This window comes from Rutilus rutilus, assembly GCF_951802725.1.
Source record: "Rutilus rutilus genome assembly, chromosome: 18".
Taxonomy (NCBI): domain Eukaryota; kingdom Metazoa; phylum Chordata; class Actinopteri; order Cypriniformes; family Leuciscidae; genus Rutilus; species Rutilus rutilus.
Genome location: NC_140231.1, coordinates 36,390,901 through 36,413,400, shown reverse-complemented (window position 1 = coordinate 36,413,400; position 22,500 = coordinate 36,390,901). Strand labels below are relative to the sequence as shown.

Here is a 22,500-nt window from a genome sequence, read left to right as displayed (position 1 = left end):
CACTCGCTCACTCGCTCACTCACTCACTCACTCACTCACTCACTCACTCACACAGACGCTCACTCACTCACTCACTCACTCACACACTCACTCACTCACACACTCACTCACTCACACAGACGCTCACACTCACACACTCACTCACTCACTCACTCACACAGACGCTCACTCACTCACTCACTCACTCACACACTCACTCACTCACACACTCACTCACTCACACAGACGCTCACACTCACACACTCACTCGCTCACTCACTCACTCACTCACACACTCACTCGCTCACTCACTCACTCACTCACTCACTCACACAGACGCTCACACACTCACTCACACACTCACTCACTCACTCACACACTCACTCACTCACTCACTCACTCACTCACTCACTCACTCACTCACACACTCACTCACTCACTCACTCACACAGACGCTCACTCACTCACTCACACACTCACTCACTCACTCACTCACTCACACACTCACTCACACACTCACTCACTCACTCACTCGCTCACTCACACAGACGCTCACTCACTCGCTCACTCACACAGACGCTCTCTCACACATTCACTCACTCACACAGACTGAAGCTCACACACACACACTCTCACACACTCACTCTCACTCACTCTCTCACTCTCTCACTCACTCACTCACACACACAGACACTCACACACTCGCTCGCTCTCTCTCTCTCTCACTCACTCACTCGCTCGCTCACTCACACAGACGCTCACACACACACTCACTCTCTCACACACTCTCTCACTCACTCACTCACTCTCTCTCTCTCTCTCTCTCTCTCTCTCTCACTCACTCACTCACTCACACAGACACTCACACACTCACTCACTCACTCACACAGACGCTCACACACTCACACACACACAGGTCATATGAGTGCAGCCTTGTGTTTACGTGTGTGTGTGTGTGTGTGTGTGTGTGTGTGTGTGCAGGCAGATCTGCAGTCTGTGTCAGCTGTTCCCAGAGGCCGCCTGTAAAGCTGTTCAGATGTTGCTCAGTGACAGCGCTCACAGTATGGAGGAGACGCTGGAGGTCAAAGGTCGCGTGCCGATGCCTGACCTGGACATGGTACGCTGATGGAGTCCTGATACACACATATAGCGAGGAGACGCGGATCCTGAACTGATGGTGTGTGTGTGTGTGTTGTAGTTGGTTCTTCTGAAGATCACGGCGCTGTTGTTCCCCACGTCAGACTTCAGGCATCCTGTGACGACGCCAGCGTTCCTCTACATCAGCCAGGCGCTCAGCAAGGTGTGTGTGTGTGTGTGTGTGTGTCTGTCTGTGTGTGTCTGTGTGTCTGTGTGTCTGTCTGTCTGTCTGTGTGTCTGTCTGTCTGTCTGTGTGTCTGTCTGTCTGTCTGTTAGTGTTGCACGGTGTACCGATACTTCAAAAGTATCGCGATACTCGGAAATTAAAAACGTCACGATACCTAAATTTATCAGTATCGATACTTAAAATAAAATTAAAAAATGCCTCCCTATGGACGTCTGTGTTTTTGTCCTGCCGCACGCAGCAAAGAACCTGCCGCTGTCAGTGTCATGTGACAAAACACTACAGTGAGATGGCTGCATGTGCGAGCACAAGTGGTCCACGACTCGTAGAAAAAGATGACGCGAGGAGTGACATATGGAAGTACGTTGCCTGCCTTGCTCTGTTGCACGGTGCTCCGATACTTCAAAAGTAAATCGGAAATTAAAAACGTCACGATTCCTTAATTTATTAGTATCCATACTTCTAAGAATGACCGCGTTCCAGATTTGTAAGGCCGGCGACACACTGGCTGCGTGTCGTGTCCGTTTTTATTTCGGCTGCCATGTTAACTGCCTGCGTGACACACGAGTCTGAGCGAGGCTCGAGACAAGCGGAAAACGCGTGCATGCTAGAATAGAACCGACGCCTATTCCTCACGCGTCACGCAAGCGTGTTGAAGCGTTCCCAGGCAAAATAGAATAGGAAAAGATGTTTCTGTCATTTTGACACGAATACATATTAATAAATGACATTTTGATGTTTGAAAGTTTTGACATAAATACAATATAAATGTAATTTAAAAAAAGATTATCGATTTTCAAATATTGCACCTCTCAATACAGAACGAATTATTCTGTAGCCTATTTTGCCGCCAACACTGCCGACGTTGTCTTTGCTGCTATATATTTATGTTTAACATGAAGTATAGGCCTTCCACAACTCTCTCCCCACATGTCAAATATATCACCAATGAGGCTTATCATATGTTACCATATTAAACTTTAATACAATCGCTGTTCATATTTTTATTCAAAGTTCAGAATCAAGATAAAGCTCTTATGTTTCTTATGATAAATGAGATAATGCTGCTAAATTTATAAAAAAAAATTACCTTGAATGTCATTGCTCTTATTTATTTTTTATATTTTTATATTTCATATTTTGTTCAAATGTTTAATATATCTGCTGTTCATATGTTCATTTGTTAGTGTGTATTATGATTAGAATGTTGTCCCGGTTTTAAAATAAAGCACAGCAATGATATTTGAGAGTGTTTCTCCCTTTTCAGGAAAAGTATCGAAAAAGTATCGAAATCGCAATACTTGACTTGGTATCGGTATCGAAACAATAATTTTGGTATCGTGACAACACTACTGTCTGTGTGTGTGTTTGTCACAGAGTGCTTCAGTGATGTTTGTTCCTGCAGCCGATGGTTGTGTGTGTGTGTGTGTGTGTGTGTGTGTGTGTGCGTGCGTGCGCGTATGTGTGTGTGAGTGTGTCTGTCTGTGTGTGTGTGTGTGTGTGTGTGTGTGTGTGTGTGTCTGTCTCTCAGAGTGCTTCAGTGATGTTTGTTCCTGCAGCTGACGGTTGTGTGTGTGTGTTTCAGTGTGTCGTGGTCTCTCTGGAGGACGCCTGTAAGGGTCTGATCCTCTGCTGTCTGGCGCTGGAGTTTGTGGCTCTGTCCAAGAGGTTTTTCCCAGAGCTGATGAACTTCCTGCTGGGGCTCCTGCACCTGACCATCCCCGACAAGAGCAACACAGGTGTGTGAGAGTGTGTGTGTGTGCGATATAGACAACAAATTATATCTCGATACTTTCTGGGATTTTCTCGATAACGATTATTAGACGATATTTTGCTGAGTGTGTGTTGTGTTGGCTACAGGTTTAGGACTGTCGTGGACAGAGACTCCTAGAGTTCTGATGTTATTCACACTCTGTGTGGTGTCAGTTCACAGCAGTGACAGAAATAATTTTTTCCAATATGTTTCAATTGATTTTTACCTAATATGGACATTTTTACCTTTATAAAGCCTTTTTTCAAACCTAATTATATGCATGCATCATACTTTGTGTCAATTTCATAAACAGCCGATCCGCTCAAACGACTGATTCGCTCAAACGGCCGATTAGCTCAAACGACTGATTCGCTCAAACGACTGATTAGCTCAAACGGCCGATTAGCTCAAACGACTGATTCGCTCAAACGGCCGATTAGCTCAAACGACTGATTCGCTCAAACGGCCGATTAGCTCAAACGGCCGATCCGCTCAAACGGCCGATTCGCTCAAACGGCCGATTCGCTCAAACGGCCGATCCGCTCAAACGGCCGATTAGCTCAAACGGCCGATTAGCTCAAACGACTGATTAGCTCAAACGGCCGATTAGCTCAAACGGCCGATTAGCTCAAACGACTGATTCGCTCAAACGGCCGATTAGCTCAAACGACTGATTCGCTCAAACGGCCGATTCAATCAAACGGCCGATCCGCTCAAACGGCCGATCCGCTCAAACGGCCGATCCGCTCAAACGGCCGATTCGCTCAAAAGGCCGATTCGCTCAAACGGCCGATCCGCTCAAACGACTGATTCGCTCAAACGGCTGATTCAGTAAGGAACCACTCAGTAAGGAAACACTGCCGTGTGTGTCTTTGTTTTGAACTGTTTTTGTTGGCGAAATAGAGCAAAAACAGGGAATAATGGTGTCTAAAATGGAAGTCACTTAACCCTCTGGGGTCTGAGCTGTTTTCTGGGCCTGGAGGTGTTCTGACATGCTCTGACATTTGTGCTTATTTCTGTTACTTGTGACATTTTCATGGCTAAAGTCTGATTACACTGTATTCAGCACAAACTCTGCTACAATAATATATCAGCAGCATGTGTGTAAAAGTTTGTAGTTCTGAGATAATGACATTTATGCGTGGTTTGTGAAAATACAAAAAAAAATTGTCACTGAAATAAGGTCATGAAACCCATACTGATTATTTCTTCACAAGACTTTTGAAAATTGTACGACATAGCCTAGAATATTTGCTCTAAAACTATGTGAAAATCACCCCGACTGCTCATTCAGAGAAGACAATATATTGATTTAAAAATTGTAAGACGTGTTTTGTGTGAGAAAGCTTTATGCGGGAGGTGTGATCATGTCATTAATAAGTAAGCTTTTCACACCTGAGAAAGACAAAGACCCTCCCCTAATGGCCCTATTAGGAACTATCAGGCCCTATCATTCTGAGCAACCTTGCACAAAGAATGAGGAGATTTAAAAAAGAATGGCTTTTAGATTGTTTGGATTTATTTACAACACAACATAATCCAAATATGCACAACAAATGACAAAAAAAGCACATTATTTAATACACTGAACTAAAGACAGAGACCTTTGTGCCATTCCTAAAAACATTGTACATACCTTTCATTTCCAAGGTGTTTGATTTTCACTTTACCATGTTCATGTACAGAGACTCATGTGAATGTTGAAGTCAGCAGGACTCAGTGGCATCTGGGCCCTGAAAGAAAAAAAAAGTGAACATACTGATATCAAGAGAAACTATAGGGAATAAATTGTAGAATTTTCTGGTTAAAATTGCTTTTTAAAATTCACAGAATACACACACACAAACGTTTCCAAAAATATATAATATAATGAACACCAGGTTTGTTGTGCCTTGTAAGCATAGGCTATGCACAGTGCTGCATAAAATAATAATAACAATAACCTATAGCAGCATATAAATCTTCCAAAAGATTTTAGTAACAACTACGCTAGAGAAAAATATATTGATTATCATGTTACTTCAAATGTTTCCATTCGTTATGATGATATGAAATGAGATAATAGTAAAAACATGAAGCCGTTTGGTGCGTTTTGCTTTTCAAATGCGATCGCGATACATTCAAAACCAGAGCTCGCTCCAAAATATGAAACATTATGGTTACCATATTATACATATCTACGTTTGAGCAGATATCCACAAACACAGTAACAGTAAACACGGGTCTAAATATTATAATATTCACCATATATCTAGCAACAGTTCAACTGCAATGTGAAGTTTATGCAACAATAACATGAACTAATATTTAAGAATTTCTTACCTTGCATCTTTCTTGTCTTCAAATCACGTTCTTCTTCTTCTGGGGTAAAGCCAATGTAAGCTCACGGCGCGTCTTTCAAACTCGACTAAAAGCAGAGACTTGTGAAGTGTTTTGGTGTTTTGTTTTTGAGGTAATGAGTGCGTTCGCGTTCCATGTGGAGATTTGCATGTGAATATCTTTTGCGCGAGTGGGCGTGGTCAAATTAAAAATAATTAGCAAGCACGTGAGAAGCTGGAAATCTTGTTGGTTTTATACAAATTACTTAAACGGAGAATATTTGTTTTCAGTTTGAACCCGATCATTTAAAAGTACACACTTAAATGTTTATAAAGGTATATGGCTCATAAATGTGTGACAAGTATTCGCTGAGTTTTGTTTCAGTTTATAGACGTGCTCAAGAAAAAAAAGTTCACGCAGAACGCACACCCTGTTTATTTTCTTTATTTTACAAAAGCACAATGTTTTGATTTGATTGTAAGTGGACACATACAAAAGTAGAAATATCACAGATTCTTTTTTTCATATTTCTTTTTTCTGTATGACCATAAATGACGGAGAAATTTAAGTTTATTGTACTACTATGTGAAGAAAATCCAGCAAAACGCGCCGGCGCGTTTGCCGACCTCAGGGGGTTAATATGAACTTCTTGTTTACTAAACTTGTATAAAATCAACATCACATTTGTTATCATGCTGATATTTGGAGAAAACTGCACTCTTGTGATATTAATTACTAAATTATATAAATAACACAGTAAAAGTGTGCACTCTACATGCACACCCGCACTAGTCTAATCTACAAGACTACATCACGTAGAGTATGCGTACACTCTCTGGGGGTGTGTGTGTGTGTGTGTGTGTGTGTGTGAGAGAAGGATAGACTGTACTTGATAATGTCAAATAGCACATCGTTTAAACAACTACGATATTATCGCAGACGATATATATCACACACCCCTAGTGAGAGTGTGTGAAAGAGAGTGTGTGTGTGTGTTTCGGTTCACATGAGCAGCAGAATTACTCTCACTGCTGTGTAAACTGGTGTGTCACGTCTGGCTGTGATGGGAAATATTCAACAGACTCGAGCGTACAGTCAGATATTCCTTCATGTGTTTAAACATAATGAGCTGCTCGTGTGGAAACAGGAAGAGGATTCTGGGTGTTTCCTCTCTGCTCTTGTCGAATGTGTGTGTATGTGAGAGAGTGTGTGTGAGTGTGTGTGAGTGTGTGTGAGTGTGTGTGAGTGTGTGTGAGTGTGTGTGAGTGTGTGAGTGTGAGTGTGTGTGTGTGTGTGTGTGTGTGAGAGTGTGTGAGAGTGTGTGTGAGAGTGTGTGTGAGTGTGTGAGAGTGTGTGTGTACCTGTTTTTCTATCCCGGTGGGGACTTCAACCTGAATGCACACAGACTCATGGGGACTCGTGTCACAGTGGGGACCTAAATAGAGGTCCTCATGGGTAAACAAGCTTATAAATCATACAGAATGAGTTTATTTGGAAATGTAAAAATGCAGAAAGTGTTCTGTGATGGGTAGGTTTAGGGGTAGGGTTAGTGTTAGGACATAAAAGTGCATCTGTCCATCATAAAAGTGCACGAGTGCGGTTGCCCAGTCCTGTTAGTTTGAGCCGTGAGAGTTATCAGTTGCTGTCGTGTTGTGTTCAAGTTCAAGTATTTCTCTTTTGGCGTAAATCGATGTGACGTCACCTGACCGTGTGTGTTGTGCTACTGTTCATGTTGTGGTTCTGACCTGTGTGTGTGTGTGTGTGTGTGTGTGTGTGTGTGTGTGTGTGTGTGTAGGTTATGCGGTGTTGAGTCCGTTCAGACAGCAGGGGAAGAACTGCGATCTGTTGGTTCTGACGGATCCAAACGCGTCTCAGAGCTGGAACAGGAAACCAGTGTCACTGCATACAGCTGTCAGATGTCCAGCGGAGAGAGAGCACTGCAGGTACACACACTCACACACTCACACACACACACACACACTAACAAACACTCACACACACACACACACACACACACACACACACACTAACAAACACTCACTCTCTCACACACACACACTAACAAACACTCACTTTACACACACACACACACTAACTAACAAACACTCACTTCACACACACACACACACACACACACTAACAAACACTCACTCTCTCACACACACACACACACACTAACAAACACTCACACACACACTAACAAACACTCACTCTCACACACACACACACACACACACACACACACACACACTAACTAACAAACACTCACTTCACACACACACACACACTAACACTCACTCACACACTCACACACACTCTAACACTCACTCACACACTCACACACACTCTAACACTCACTCACACACTCACACTCTAACACTCACTCACACACTAACAAACACTCACTCTCTCTCTCACACACACACACTAACAAACAAACACTCACTTCACACACACACACACTAACTAACAAACACTCACTTCACACACACACACACACACACACACTAACAAACACTCACTCACACACACACACACTAACAAACACTCACTCTCTCACACACACACACACACACACACTAACAAACACTCACTTCACACACACACACACACACACACTAACTAACAAACGCTCACTTCACACACACACACACACACACACACACACACACACACACACTAACAAACACTCACTCACACACACACACTAACAAACACTCACTCACACACACACACACACACACACACACACTAACAAACACTCACTCACACACACACACACACACACACACTAACAAACACTCACACACACACACACACACACTAACAAACACTCACTCACACACACACACACACACACACTAACAAACACTCACACACACACTAACAAACACTCACTCACACACACACACACACGCAGTGTTGTGTTGATTTTGATGTTTGTTTTGGATCGTTGTCCTGATGGAAGATCGGCCCATTATAAGAGTTCCAGCAGAGGCCGTCAGGATTCAGTTTTTTTATTAATTAATAATTCTGACCATGACTATATATGTGTGTGTTTCAGGCTGTCTCTCGTCGACTCGTGTCTGGATCTGGTGAAGCGGTGCACGTCTCTCTATCAGGACCTGCCGTCATACTCTCACATCTTCCAGCCAATCAGAACGCTCCTCCTGAACCATCTTCCTGTGGCGCTCTACCCTTCCTGCACACAGGTTCGTGCTCGCTCATGACATCACACGGGCTTTCGCACCGGTGGAACCGTTTCATCGTTCCTACAACTACTAGCGGACGCTCCCGGATGTCGGTGTGTTCGCACCGCAGGAACTAGGAGCGATTTCAGGAACTCATTAGGAGGAACTGCCTTACTCCTCATTAAACCAGCGCTAGAGGAACTATCATTAGTGTTCTCTGATTGGCCGAACACACGCGAAACACAAGCACCCGCCATTATTAAAAGATAAACGCACAGATTATAGCCTATATATTTACTACAGGAACTAACTCTATGAATACGGGAAACAGTGACAGATGAAGCTCTCGATCTTTACCCTGAGGAGAACACCCAACACGACTCTGAGGAGACCAGAGAAACATGATCATGTGCTTCTGCTCATCAACACACGCCATACGCTAATAACTCTTCATCACTGGCTACTTTCTGTGTATGAAAGTTCAATCTAATAACGTATTCGACAGGATTGTTAGATCGTAAACTAATGAACAGGACGTCGTTCTCAGCGCCGTCAGAATAAAAGTCCCAACAGCAAAGCGTGTCTCGCGTCACTTTAGAGTTCGTGCTAGCGCTGCGAACGCAACCAGGAACACGGTCGAGTCTTCATCTATACAGCGCTTGAACAACACCGACAGACCGCCTCACAGCTCTACAGTGATAACAGGAGATTACAGTAGCAGAGATTAGGCTTTACAGCAGATCTAGAGTACAGTTATTGACCAGATAAAGTTAGTTTTGATTGATTCACTTCCGTCGCAACGATCATTAGTCATTAACTCAGCGGCCGCTAACACACACCGTTCTCACAGGAAACAGAAACTTTTACTGTGTTCTGGCCGTTCATTCACACACAGCAGTGTTTGAGCTCGAGAACGCAGACCGTAAAACAGCGTTGATTTTATTTAAAAAACATTATCATCTCCGCGCAAACCTGAACAACGCGGAAACTAGAAACGAAACGTTCCAAAGGGAACCATTAGTTCTCCTACAACTCCCCGGTGCGAACGCCCCTCATGTTCACAGCGAACAGCTCATTATGATTCATTCTGGGTATGTCTTTATATCTGCAGGATCTTCACAGAGAGATATTAGATGCCATTCCTGAAAAGCCTTCCCAGCATGCACCTCTGGTGTTCAAGAAGAAGAAGCCCATCCCACTGAAACTCTTCACACCGAAAATTGTGGAAATGTGAGTCAAACAGGAACTAGAAACTCGTTTCCCTCTGACAGATTCGCCTTGCTTGAACTTCCAGCACCAACCATCGTTACTTCTAATGCTCCTGAATCATAATCATAATCATAATCATAATCATAATCACACACTGTTGGCCAGAGCAGAACTGAGGCTGAGTCTGGTTTCTCACGAGGGTTTCCTCCATTCTGTCACTGATGGAGTTTTGATTCCTGTCGCCTTTGTCTTTTAATTTAATATTCAACACCATTATTGATCTCCTGCACTGACAGCATTATATGAGAACTGAACTGAGCTGGACTTTCTCCAGAGCGGATATATATATATAAATGAACTAAATTAATGACTTTTTTACAACAGAAATGAAGCATCACTGAACTTCCTTAAGCTGGACTGAGACGCTATTGTCTTCAGGAAACACACTTTACTGCATTATTCTCCTGCTATCTCTGGAAAGCTGCTCTGAAACGATCTATAATGTTAAAAGTGCAGTATAAATAACTCTGGACTCTTCTTTCTCCTCCAGTCTGGATTACGGTAAAAAGCGAGGGAACACTAAAGAAGAGAAGGAGCGAGAGCGACTCAAGCACAAGCACAAGCGTGAGTTTAAGGGAGCGCTGAGGGAGATCCGGAAGGACACGCGGTTCCTGGCCCGGGAGAAGCTCAGTGACATCATGAGCAGGTGAGCGTCATGTGATGCGTCATGTCATGTGTCGTGTGATTGGAGGGCTGCACGATTATGACACAAATCATAATTGTCGATTATTCCCATGGAATTGTAATTATGATTATCATCATTTACATTGATGTTTTGAGTAGCTTTATGCCACTGTATGAAGCGACTGCCTGCCGTATTATAATAAACGAGCTGAAAACTTGTATTGCTTTTCTACAGCATTAAGCCTCAAATGTCAGATATTAAAAAGATAAAATATTTAAAGAAACCAAACCAAAGTAAAAATATGCATGTTATTCTAAAACTAAAATTAAAACAATGTGGGAAAACCCTTAAGATCCGCTGGAGAAAGAGAAACACATCTTACACACACACTAATGTAAGAGGACTTTTATTTTGGTAGTTGCGCCTTTCAGCGAATACATAATTGTGGCGTCCGTTATTGTAATCGCGATCACAGATTAGATTGATTGTGCAGCCCTATGTGATTGTCATGTGGTGTGTCATGTGATTTACGTCTGTGTCACGTGATGTCATGATGTGTCATGTGATTGTGACTGTACTCTATCGTGCCAGTCTCTAATGGTGGTGTTGTGTTTGTGCGTCAGGGATTCGGAGAGGAAGAGGAAGGTGAAGGAGCTGTTCGGCAGTCTGGCCAATCAGGAGGGAGAATGGAAGGCCCTCAAGAGGAAGAAGAGGAAGTGATGCGTTTAACGCCATCCTCTCTGTCAGGAACTGCTGGAGTACTCTGATAAACTGCACATTTACTCTCGTGAGGAGGTTTTGTATGTGACATTATGAGAAATAAAAGGAAACTGTGCAGTGAGACTCTTTCTTTATGTGGGATAATCCAGGTTGTTTATTTTTGACCTTTTAACTGGGAAAAGAGCCAATAAACCAGGAATCTGACAGTGACATATTTGAGTAATCATCATTCAAAAGCTTAAACACTCAATCCATCCTGTGAAAACGGCTACATTTGGAACAACTTGGCTAGATGTATGGCTTTGATTTACATTTTTCTGGAAAAATTCCTAGTTGGAGTTTCCTAGTCAGAAATTTCTAGTTGGTTTTTCTTAGTTAAAAATTTGACCAAGTTATTAAAAAAAATGTTACTACTGGGAAACTCCGAGATAATTTTGATCCCAGAGTTTCCGAGTTGGGCGTGCCATGAACTTCCCCCGGCAGAGAGGAGAACGATTTCTACTGTGCATTCTTGCCGTCTTCTGTCGGAAATGTCCTACTTCCCACTTCCTAAGTCATGTTTACGAGCTCGTTCTGTTCAATTGCTTGTGTTATAGCAAAAGCTTTGTTGTCTTTACTGTTTCCCAGTAGTAAATACGACTTGCGAGGGCGTCTTGCATGTGAAGGCAGCGTTTCATGTTTATTGCGATTAGTGCTGCCTTCACATGCCATCGGGATTAGAGTAAATATGAGTTTTCTAGGCAGAAATTCCTAGTTGGATCTTCCTAGTCGTATTTGATAATGGGAAACTGATCATTCTGATGAAAAATAGCCTTTATTTGAGCAAAATTACAGAAGCGTCTGCAAGCTGTTGTCAAGCTGGGCAGAATAGAGCTGTGAATGAGTATGTTGTTGTCAAGTGATGCGTTTAACGCCATCCTCTCTGTCAGGAACTGCTGGAGTACTCTGATAAACTGCACATTTACTCTCGTGAGGAGGTTTAGTATGTGATTATGAGAAATAAAAGGAAACAGTGCAGTGAGACTCTTTCTTTATGAGGGATAATCATATTTTTGACCTTTTAACTGTCAGAGTCCCGGTTTATTTTCCCTATGAAATATATTAGTAATCATCATTCTAACCCTAACACTCAAAATTCCTCCTGTGAAAGAGTTAGATCACAGTTAACAGGTTAAATGTGTATTATTACGATGCTAACTGCTATTGAACCGTCGCTACATAGGCTATGCCATTTTAAATGTCAAGTCATATTTATTTCTATAACGCGTTATACAATAAACAGTAAAAGGTTAATGTTGTAAAATCAATCAATTTTAGATTTTTTAACGCCAACTGATCAAGCCAAAGACAACAGTGACAAGAAACAAATGCATGTAGAAACTCCAGAAATCAAGGGTGCAGTAATCAACAGAGACGAGTGTGCATTGAACTCAAGCTTTATTTAGTACCAGGTAACATTGTGGTTCTTTTACATGAGACAACGTTTTACATCTCGTGAGTCTCAGTTAACTCCGCTAGTTTAGTGGGACAGGTTTAGTCGGGTTTGAGTCTTCAGACGCTTCCGTCGGTCCTCAGGCAACAGTCGTGTGAGTCTCTACAGTGCGGGACACAGACGTGGTTCTCTCCTCCGTCACTGCTGGGAAAAACAAGATATCCCATTAAGAGCAAGACTTTTCTAAGGCTTATGCTGCCTTCGTGTAATATCACAACTATCATAAATACAAGTTTCCTAGTTGGAGTTTTCTAGTCGGAAATTGGACATGAACAGCCTCTTGTCGGAAAGAATAGGAATCATGGAGGACACAATGTATTCTTGTCTATTTCTTGGGCAAAATGTACTGAAGATATTTAATTTTGAATAAAATGTAGCGTCCCATTCGTTGACAACCATATAAACATTCACAGCTCTATCTAGATGGTCAGCTTGCTGACGATTCTGGAATCTCGAAATAAACAATATGCTTCAAATGGTTGTTCATATATATTTAATATGCATATGCATAGTATATGTATATGTAATACATAAATATGCACTACTTTATCAAGACAAGGCGATGTAGCTGTTGTGGAAAAACGAATGAAGAATCGTTCTCCCCTCAGCCATGTTTACAGTTTATGGAACGCTCAACTCGGAATCCATCGAAATTATCTCAGTTTCCCAGTAGTAAATACGACTTGAGATGCCATTCAGGTCCAATTTTTTACTAAAAATAAAAATTAAACTCCAACTACTAGGAAACTACTCCAACTAGGAAACTCCAACTAAGTATTTCTGACTAGGAAACTCAGGCTAGGAAATTCGGACTAGGAAACCCGTATTTACGATTATACTGATAGCACGTAAAGTTTGATTCAGCGTTTGTTCGGAACGATCGGAAAGTCTGTTAGTGTTTGATGCCCAACTTTTCCTCTGTAACAAAGTCGGCAAGTGTATGATGTAGAGTGTTTAAAATCTGTTCATATTTCAAATGTTGCGTAGCGTCTATCAGTTTATGTCTAAAAGCTGGAATACACGACTTTTAAAACCTGAACGGATTGCTAGGAGAAGCATGAAAAATGAAATCAATATGTTCAAAAATCTGTGCAAAATATCAAACTGCTTTTTTCAGTAAAATATCGAAACATTCTTAAATCGAGATGCATTTACTCGAGAAGTCGTTTTCTGAAAAGAATGATCAAAATTGATTAAAATGAAGTCAGTTTTCAAATATCTGCCAAAGGGGTCAGAAAAAGAATCCTGTTTTCCCTTTGAATTAAGATGAACTGGTTCATGTTTTAAACATAAACTCACTTCATTTTGATACATTTATCTGAATTTTTTAAGTAATTTTGCTGCTTCTCCAGTAAATGTATCTTGATTTAAGAATGTTTAGATGTTTGTGCTGGAAAACGAGAGAGTAAGAACATATCTTTTCTTCAACCGAATGAAAGTCTGTGTCCACCAAACACTATTTCCTGTGAAAGCTGTCAACTCGAGTCTGCAAACTAACTGTAAATTGGTGCAAAAAGCATTCAGTGTATTCCAGCCCTAATAAGCTAACAGAGAATCCTAAAGCACTAGTATATTTTGGCGAACTCACCCGCGACCGCGGACAGACCTTCGACGACGGAGATCCCGAGCCGTTTCTCCTCTCCTTCCAGAAGCTTCCTATAGGTGGCGATCTCGGCGTCCAGCTTCAGCTTGATGTGAAGCAGCTCCTGATAGTCGGCCATGTATTTCCCCATCTCCACCTTGGTCTCGCAGAGCTGGTTCTCCAGCTGAGCGATGATGTCCTCCAGGCCGGACGTCTTGTCGAGGTGCGCGGCCTCCATGTCCTCGAGCTGCTGCTCCAGAGCCGCGTTACGGGCCCTCAGACTGTCGATCTGGTTCTGCAGGTCCGAAACCTGGTTGTGGAAGCTGGTGATCTCGTCCTTCATGGTCTTCATGTGGCCCTCGTGTTTGCTGGCCTGCACTTTCAGAGTGTCGAACTTGCCCTTGTACCACTTCTCGGCCTCTTGGACGTTGCGAGCGGCGACGGCCTCGATCTCGGTGCGCATGTTTCGCAGGTACGCCGCTAGATCGGGTCTGTCGGAGTCCAGCTCCACCGTCACCTTGGACTCCTCGATCTGCTTGAGGAGGTCGGCGACCTCCTCGTCGTGGAGCTTCTTCAGGAACTCGATCTCGGCCACCAGTTGCTCGATGCGCTTCTCCAGGTCGGCCTTCTGTAGCGTGGCGTTGTCCACGTCTTGACGGAACTCACGGAGAATCATTTCGGCCTCCTCTGTGGAGTCAAATCATCAAGGTCATTAGTGAGGTCATATACAAGTGGTGTTATATAAATAAACAGAGATGGACAGTAACGAAGTACATTTACTTGAGTACTTAAGTACACTTTTCGAGTATCTGTACTTGCTACTTGAGTAATCTATTTACAAAAGATTCTATTTCTGATAAATGCTGTTCGTTTGAACTTTCTATTCATCAAAGAATCCTGAAAAAACAATTACAAAACTGTTTTCAACACTGATAATAATCATAAATGTTTCTTGAGCATCAAATCCTCATATTAGAGTGATTTCTGAAGGATCATGTGACACTGAAGACTGGAGTAATGATGCTGAACATTCAGCTTTGATCACAGAAATAAATTACACTTTACTGTATATTCACATAGAAAACAGCAGATTTACACTGGAATAATATTTCACAATATTACTGTTTTTTGGGGTGTATTTTTAATCAAATAAATGCAGCCTTGGTGAGCAGAAGAGACTTCTTTTAAAAATACAAAAAATCTTACCGATCCAAAACTTGGAAACATTTAAATTTGGAATTTTGGTGATCAAAGATGAGTTTTAAGGGATAAAATGATTGACTACACCCAGACTTTAACTGAGAACATCTCCATCCTCACCTTTGATGGCCCTTAATAAGCCATGAAGTTAAATATGTAATTTTGGTGATCAAAGATGAGTTTTAAGGGATAAAATGATTGACTACACCCAGACTTTAACAAAGAACATCTCCATCCTCACCTTTGATGGCCCTTAATAAGCCATGAAGTTAAATATGTAATTTTGGTGATCAAAGATGAGTTTTAAGGGACAGAATGATTGACTACACCCAGACTTTAACAAAGAACATCTCCATCCTCACCTTTGATGGCCCTTAATAAGCCATGAAGTTAAATATGTAATTTTGGTGATCAAAGATGAGTTTTAAGGGATAAAATGATTGACTACACCCAGACTTTAACAAAGAACATCTCCATCCTCACCTTTGATGGCCCTTAATAAGCCATGAAGTTAAATATGTAATTTTGGTGATCAAAGATGAGTTTTAAGGGATAAAATGATTGACTACACGCAGACTTTAACTGAGAACATCTCCATCCTCACCTTTGATGGCCAGCTCCTCCTCAAGCTTCATCCTCCAGACCTCCACCTCCTCCTCGATGTAACCTCTCTCTATATCGGCCGAGCCCTTCTCAGCGGTCAGGGCTTCGATCAGATCCCTCATCTCCTTAAACTTCAGCTCGTACTCATCCCCGAGGCCGGTGGGTCCTGCTTTAAAGCGTCCCTGAAGCGACTCCAGCTCGGCTCTCAGCGAAGCGTTCCTCGTCTCCAGCGCCTGGACCTTCTCGATGTACCCGGCGAAGCGCACGTTCAGCTCCTGCATCTCCTCCTTCTCGTTGGTTTGGTGCTGATGGATCTCGGTGGCGACTTCCACAGCCTGACCCGGGAACCCGGCTCGCCCTCGGCTGAACGACGAGCCTCGGCATCGGGACGGAGACGGGCTCTGGACCCTCATCCGGCTGGAGCCGCTGACGCTCAGGCTCTTCTGCGAATACGACGTTCCTCTCATGTCTTTATCTTCGGGCTTCTGCTCTCGGAGGTTCTCCTGGTGCGGGACTCTCGGGTTGTGTTTATATGGACCTGCTAAGAATCTTGCACTGGCGCTTGAAAGTCTTGCAGGGTTTTGACATGTTTTAAATGCGGATCATGAGCGAGTTGGAAGGCTTGAGTTTCTCATTAGCTCACGTATGATTGTTATTTTGAGGCCGAGCGGCTCTCGCACTCCAGTGCCACATAACCAGTGTGTGTGTGAGCACCACTATTGCTTCTCTCTGTCATTTCAGCCCAGTGCGGCTCATTGTTTCCATATAACCTCATTCGGATGAATTAATGCGCTTTACAAATAAACTCGAGCCCTTTAGCTCTCTTTTCTGAGGGTGTCTTTCTGTTTGTTTGTCAGGTGTTCTTGATTTGCACTAAAAATGATTCTTTCTTTAGTATTTTCGTCTTGATTTAAGAATGTTTAGATATTTGTACTGGAAAACAAGATACATTTACTGGAGAAGAAGCAAAATGACTGAAGATATTACGCCTTGTTTAATGAAAACACAAACAAGAACACAAATTTTTCAGTGGAGTCTTGCTTTCCCTTTGAATTAAGTTTATTTTTCTGACTCCATTGGCAGATATTTTTTCTCGTTTTAAGCACAAACTCACTTCATTTTGATCAAATTTTCATAAAAGAATTAAAGACTTCAGTCATTTTGCTGCTTCTCCAGTAAATATATCTTGATTTAAGAACGTTTAGATATTTGTACTGGAAAACAAGATACATTTACTGGAGGAGTGAAGATATTACGCTTTGTTTAATGAAAAAAAATATGAAAATGAATTGAGTTTGTGCTTAAAACAAGAGCAAATATCTGCCAATGGAGTCAGAAAAATAATCTTGTTTTCCCTTTTGAATGAAGTTTATTTGTCTGACTCCACTTGCAGGTATTTGCTCTTGTTTTAAGCACAAACTCACTTCATTTTGATATAATTTTTATTAAACAATTAAACACTGCTTCTTCTTCAGTAAATATATCTTGATTTAAGAATGTTTAGATATTTGTGCTGGAAAACAAGACAGAGACTCTGAGGAAGAACGTGATTTCTTGCAACGCATCTCAAAATGTTTTATTTAGAAGTGCTCCAGATTATCTTGATTTAGATCAAATGTACTAATTTTGTTTTTAAAGATGCTCAATTGTATTTGTTTTATATAGTTAAATTTCACTTTCTTGATTTGAGAGTTGCATGTACACTGTCAAAAATGTTTTTTTGAAGTTGTGAATAGATTATTGGATAGTATGTTTTTCTACCTCAAAATTTCATGTTTAATTCAAGATGCCATTTCTATGTAATTATTTGAGTAAATTCGACACCAGATTTTTTTCAGCTGCAGATTTAAGCTATTTGAGTTGATATATGACGTGTGTGTGTGTGTGTGTGTGTGTGTGTGTGTGTGTGTGTGTGTGTGTGTGTGTGTGTGTAGCTGGAATGTGATCGTCTCATGAGAATATTATGACAGTCTCAGCTCTTCACATCACTGACACTGACTGATGCTGTTAATATAGATATGCAGGAATACTGCCCTGTATACATCACTCTTCAACCTCATCAGCTTTTCAATGCACACTCTGTTAACAACAAGCCAGTGATATTATCTGCCACTATTACAGAAGAATAACAGTAGATCACTCTTTTAATCACCGGCTGAGAGATTGTTTCTGATACTGCGCTAGTTTAATGTCTGAGGTTGTGTGTTTTCGATCTGGCGTTCCTCAGGGCTCCGTTTTGGGTCCTTTTCTCTTTTACTCATTTACATTTTCCCTCTTTCCTAACTTTTTATTTTTATGCAGATGACAGCCAGATTTACATACATTCTGATGATAATGTGGCTGTGGCCTTTCTTTCTCAATGTATTAGATAAAAGTGGATGTCTCAAAATTGAACAGTGACTGAGGCTCGCCACACCAGCTGACATACTGATCTACTATTTCTGTTCCTTCTGAGAATACATTTTAGGCAGCATCTCCTCCTAGAGCTTTAAACTCGACTCGGACTGTTCTGACTGTGTCTTTTCTAACTGATCTGTCTTTCTGAATTCCTGTATCGGACTCCAAACATTCCCAGATTCTCATAAACTTTCATTGAGGGGGTCGAAACGTTCATACAGTAACTCTTATAAAGTATTAGCAAAGCTTACCAACTATCATAGACAATAGTGTCATTGTTCAGCTGATGTCGGTTCACCATAGTTTCTACTCTAATTACTGCTGTTATTAATATTGTGCGTACCGTATTGCTTTTTATGACAGTGCTGACTGACACAATTTAAGACCGAAAACAAGAATGTGAAAAGTAAATACGAGGTTAACAAGAAGATCACATTAAAACAACATCAGAGCTGGAGCTGAAAGACTAAGTGTAAAGTGACACTGATTCTGTAATAGAACAGGATCAGATTCATTAAGTTTCTGCTTCATATGTGACGTGATGATCCTCATTCATCTTCAGATCCGGCTTCTCTTTACAGTCTCCAATCTGAACTAAAGCCTTTGAAAAGCTAGTTGTGTCATCTAGTGGACAAAGATGAAACTGCAGTTAATCTACTGTGTATTATGTTAAATATAAGTTACAGTTACTCTGGATATGCATGAACTATATGTAATTTTCCATTTGGGAAACTACAAAAGAACATTTATTAGTGTTATAGCCTGGATCCGCATGAGTTAAGGATAAAGCTATGGCTTTTTCTTGTGTAAATATCTTCAGTTCTAATAATCTTTAATTGAAGTAAAATACTAATTTAATAATTTAGAGCCTGCAGTATTAACATTGTTAAACTGTTTATTGTAAATGGTTTATAACGCCTTCAATTCTATTGACAGCAGGTTAATTCAGTGAATGGCATTTAGTTATCAACTCACAAATTTTGAGATGACAGAGAAACTGTTTTTTCCCCCCAGAATTTATTATTACTTGTCATCCAGTTTTTTATATCAGCTGTGCATTACGTTAATTTTGTGAATTGGTAAGTTTCGTCAGGGCGTGAAGAAATATACAGCTGAGTATCATCAGCATAACAGTGAAAACTAATGCCATGTTTCCTAATGATATCTCCTAATGGTACAGGGTGTGTGTGTGTGTGTGTGTGTGTGTGTGTGTGTAGCATGTACAGAGTGAACAGCAGCGGTCCTAGTACTGAGCCCTGTGGTACGCCATACTGAACTTGTGATTGATGAGACATCTCTTCATTTACTGCTACAAACTGATAATGGTCAGATAAGTTTGATTTAAACCATGCTAGTGCAATTCCACTAATGCCAACATAGTTTTCGAGTCTATTTAAAAGAATGTTGTGGTCAATAGTGTCAAATGCAGCACTAAGATCGAGTAACACTAATAGAGATACAACCACGATCGGATGATAAGAGCAGATCATGTGTGACTCTAATGAGAGCAGTCTCAGTACTATGGTACGGTCTAAATCCTGACTGGAAATCCTCCAGATATCATTTCTCTCTAAAAAGGAACATAGTTGTGAAGATACTGCCTTTTCTAGTATGTTTGGCAGAAAAGGCAGATTCAAGATCGGTTTTAATCATAGCCAGCTTAAAGGTTTTTGGCACGTATCCTAAAGACAAAGATGAATTAATGATATTGAGAAGAGGATCTATGACCTCTGGAAGCATCTCTTTCAGTAGCTTAGTCGGTATAGGGTCTAACATACATGTTGTAGATTTAGATGATTTAATGAGTTTAATGAATTCTTCCTCTTCTATAGCAATGAGTGAATCGAGTTTTTCCTCAGGAACACTACAATGCACTGCCTGATGCGATACTGTAGTAGACGGCTGCATAGTTATAATTTTCTCCCTGATATTATCAATCTTATAAGTAAAGAAGTTCATAAAGTCATTACTGCTGTGCTGCTTGGACACTTCTGGGCTTGAAGCTTTATTTTCCATTAGTTTAGCCACTGTTTCAAATAAATACCTAGGGTTTTGTTTATTTTCTTCTAATAGGGTTGAAAAATCTAGCAGCTTCTAAGGCCTCTCTGTATGCAGTCAGGCTCTCCTTCCATGAGATGCGAAAAACCTCTAGTTTTGTTTTCCTCCAGTTACGCTCCATTTTTCTGGCTGCGACAACAATCTCAGTATTAACCGACGCTATAAGTGGAAACTAATTTCACACACTTTCAACCAGAGCATAAACATTAGTTTTCTGTCTAATCTATTTAAACTGTTTCACCCAGCATTAATCCTCTTGATCTGAGGCTGGTTACCGCGGTAAACACAGGGGGTCAGTCAGCAGACAGTCAGATGGAGTGTGTGTGTGTGTGTGTGTGTGAGAGAGCTGAACCCGTGACGGTCATGAGAACTTCTCAAGGGCTTTCAGAGCAGCTCTGAATCACACACACACACACACACACACACACACACACACACACACACACACACACACACACACACACACACACACACACACACACACACACACACACACACACACACACACTCTCTCTCTCTCTCTCTCTCAAACAGCAGACGCTCTCAGGAATCACAGCATCAGTTCAGGTAAGATCCCATTCTCTTCCATCACTACAAATTTTGGTAAATTATGTAATTTTAATCTTATTAAAAAGTAAAATGACAAGAAATGATCTTGTTTTCTGATAAAAAAAAATAAAATTAAGTGAGTTTTTGCTTAAAACAAGCAAAATTATTTGCCAATAAGGTGAAAAAAAAAAACTTTATTCAAATGGAAACCAAGATTATTTTTCTGACTCCATTGGCAGATCATTTTTCTTGTTTTAAGCAAAAAAAAATGTAATTGATTTATTTATTTATCAGGGAAACAAGACAGAATTTCTTGTGTCATTTTACTTGTATAGTGAATGCATCTTGATTTAAGAATCTGTAGATATCTGGACTGGAAACCAGACAGAAATACTAAGTAAGAAAAGCATGTTTTGCACTGTGTGTGTGTGTGTGTGTGTGTGTGTGTGTGTGTGTGTGTGTGTGTGTGTGTGCTTTTCTTACTGAGCATTTCTGTCTGGTTTCCAGTCCAAATATCTATAGATTCTTAAATCACCAACTCTGTAAGGGTTAGGGTTAGGGTAAGGGTTAGGGTTAGGGTTAGGGTTAGGGTTATTAGGGTTAGGTGCGTTTGCTGCGAAGACAGTTCATTTCATTCAATTCAGATGTTTCTTTTCACTGAATGTTTATTCTGTCAGATTTACGTTATGTAATTTTAATATAAAAAAAACTTCTTAATAACATGTCCAGGTTATAATACACCTCAAATTTAAAAGGAATAAGAAAATATATTTTGCATTTAAAAAAATGTGACCTATAAGGACCATAAAGAATGTTTTACATTGTGACATTGTTTGCATTATTGTCATGACAATTAAATTATTTTTTCATTACTGTAATGTAAAACATATGTTATATAAATTGTAACGTACGTACTTAAATTTATCATCAAAATATATTTGTAAAATATACAGCAAAAAATAACTATTACTGTAATGAGAATCAAATGCCAATCAAGAATACAATTTGAAAGTAAAACATCAGTAATGAGAATATGGAGGTCAAATGTAATTATGACATAATAACATATTTATGAATGTAAATGTAAACATGCTTTATTGTCAGACAACATATAATTCTTTAGAATGTTGGGGTGAATTAGACCTGGTGTTCCTGAGACTGATCTCTGTGTTTATGAATCATATCTCACACTATCCTGATGATATGATGAAGGACTGCAGTGTTGGTCATATCTCAGTGTTTATGATCATCATTCTTCAGAGGTTTGGTGATCATGTCGTACGGTGGATCAGGCTCAGTGTCTCGAGGAGAATTCAGTGTTCATTTCTCCAGCAGAAGAGGAGCAGGATTCATCAGAGCTGAAGAGTGAGAGAAGACACACACACACATGAGCAGGAAACTACAGATATACTTCATCTAACGTGTGTGTGTGTGTGTGTGTG

The 22,500-nt window shown here is 40.8% G+C and overlaps 3 protein-coding genes across 8 annotated transcripts in view; 2 read left to right on the top strand and 1 right to left on the bottom strand.

Annotated features, from left to right (window-relative positions):
• Positions 1–11,298, top strand: part of nop14 (NOP14 nucleolar protein homolog (yeast)) — an 18,036-nt gene extending 6,738 nt beyond the window's left edge. The window contains exons 11-18 of the mRNA XM_084387664.1: positions 961–1,096; positions 1,178–1,279; positions 2,886–3,039; positions 7,168–7,315; positions 8,437–8,584; positions 9,675–9,793; positions 10,323–10,478; positions 11,081–11,298. Coding sequence (XP_084243790.1) covers positions 961–1,096; positions 1,178–1,279; positions 2,886–3,039; positions 7,168–7,315; positions 8,437–8,584; positions 9,675–9,793; positions 10,323–10,478; positions 11,081–11,177 — 1,060 coding nt within the window. The 3' untranslated portion in view covers positions 11,178–11,298. The remainder of the gene's footprint in view (positions 1–960; positions 1,097–1,177; positions 1,280–2,885; positions 3,040–7,167; positions 7,316–8,436; positions 8,585–9,674; positions 9,794–10,322; positions 10,479–11,080) is intronic.
• A 1,305-nt stretch (positions 11,299–12,603) lies between these two features.
• On the bottom strand, positions 12,604–16,622 carry LOC311277392 (vimentin). 2 transcript variants are annotated; one of them, XM_084387689.1, is made up of 3 exons: positions 16,056–16,622; positions 14,258–14,938; positions 12,604–12,813 (listed from the first exon to the last, which is right to left on the bottom strand). In XM_084387689.1, exons 1-3 carry the CDS (start codon positions 16,519–16,521, stop codon positions 12,749–12,751), a joined length of 1,212 nt encoding a protein of 403 aa, XP_084243815.1. In that variant the 5' UTR covers positions 16,522–16,622; the 3' UTR covers positions 12,604–12,748. The 2 variants fall into 2 exon arrangements, with proteins under 2 accessions (XP_084243815.1, XP_084243816.1); XM_084387690.1 differs by having other exon boundaries at positions 12,604–12,810.
• Positions 16,623–20,823: 4,201 nt separating this feature from the next.
• Positions 20,824–22,500, top strand: part of mlana (melan-A) — a 10,871-nt gene continuing 9,194 nt past the window's right edge. The window contains exons 1-2 of one of the 5 annotated variants that reach the window (XM_084387707.1): positions 20,824–21,076; positions 22,319–22,423. In XM_084387707.1, coding sequence (XP_084243833.1) covers positions 22,332–22,423 — 92 coding nt within the window. In that variant the 5' untranslated portion in view covers positions 20,824–21,076; positions 22,319–22,331. Of the gene's footprint in view, positions 21,077–22,270; positions 22,424–22,500 lie in introns of all 5 variants that reach the window. The other 4 variants (XR_014625252.1, XM_084387708.1, XM_084387709.1 and 1 more) reach the window with 4 other exon arrangements.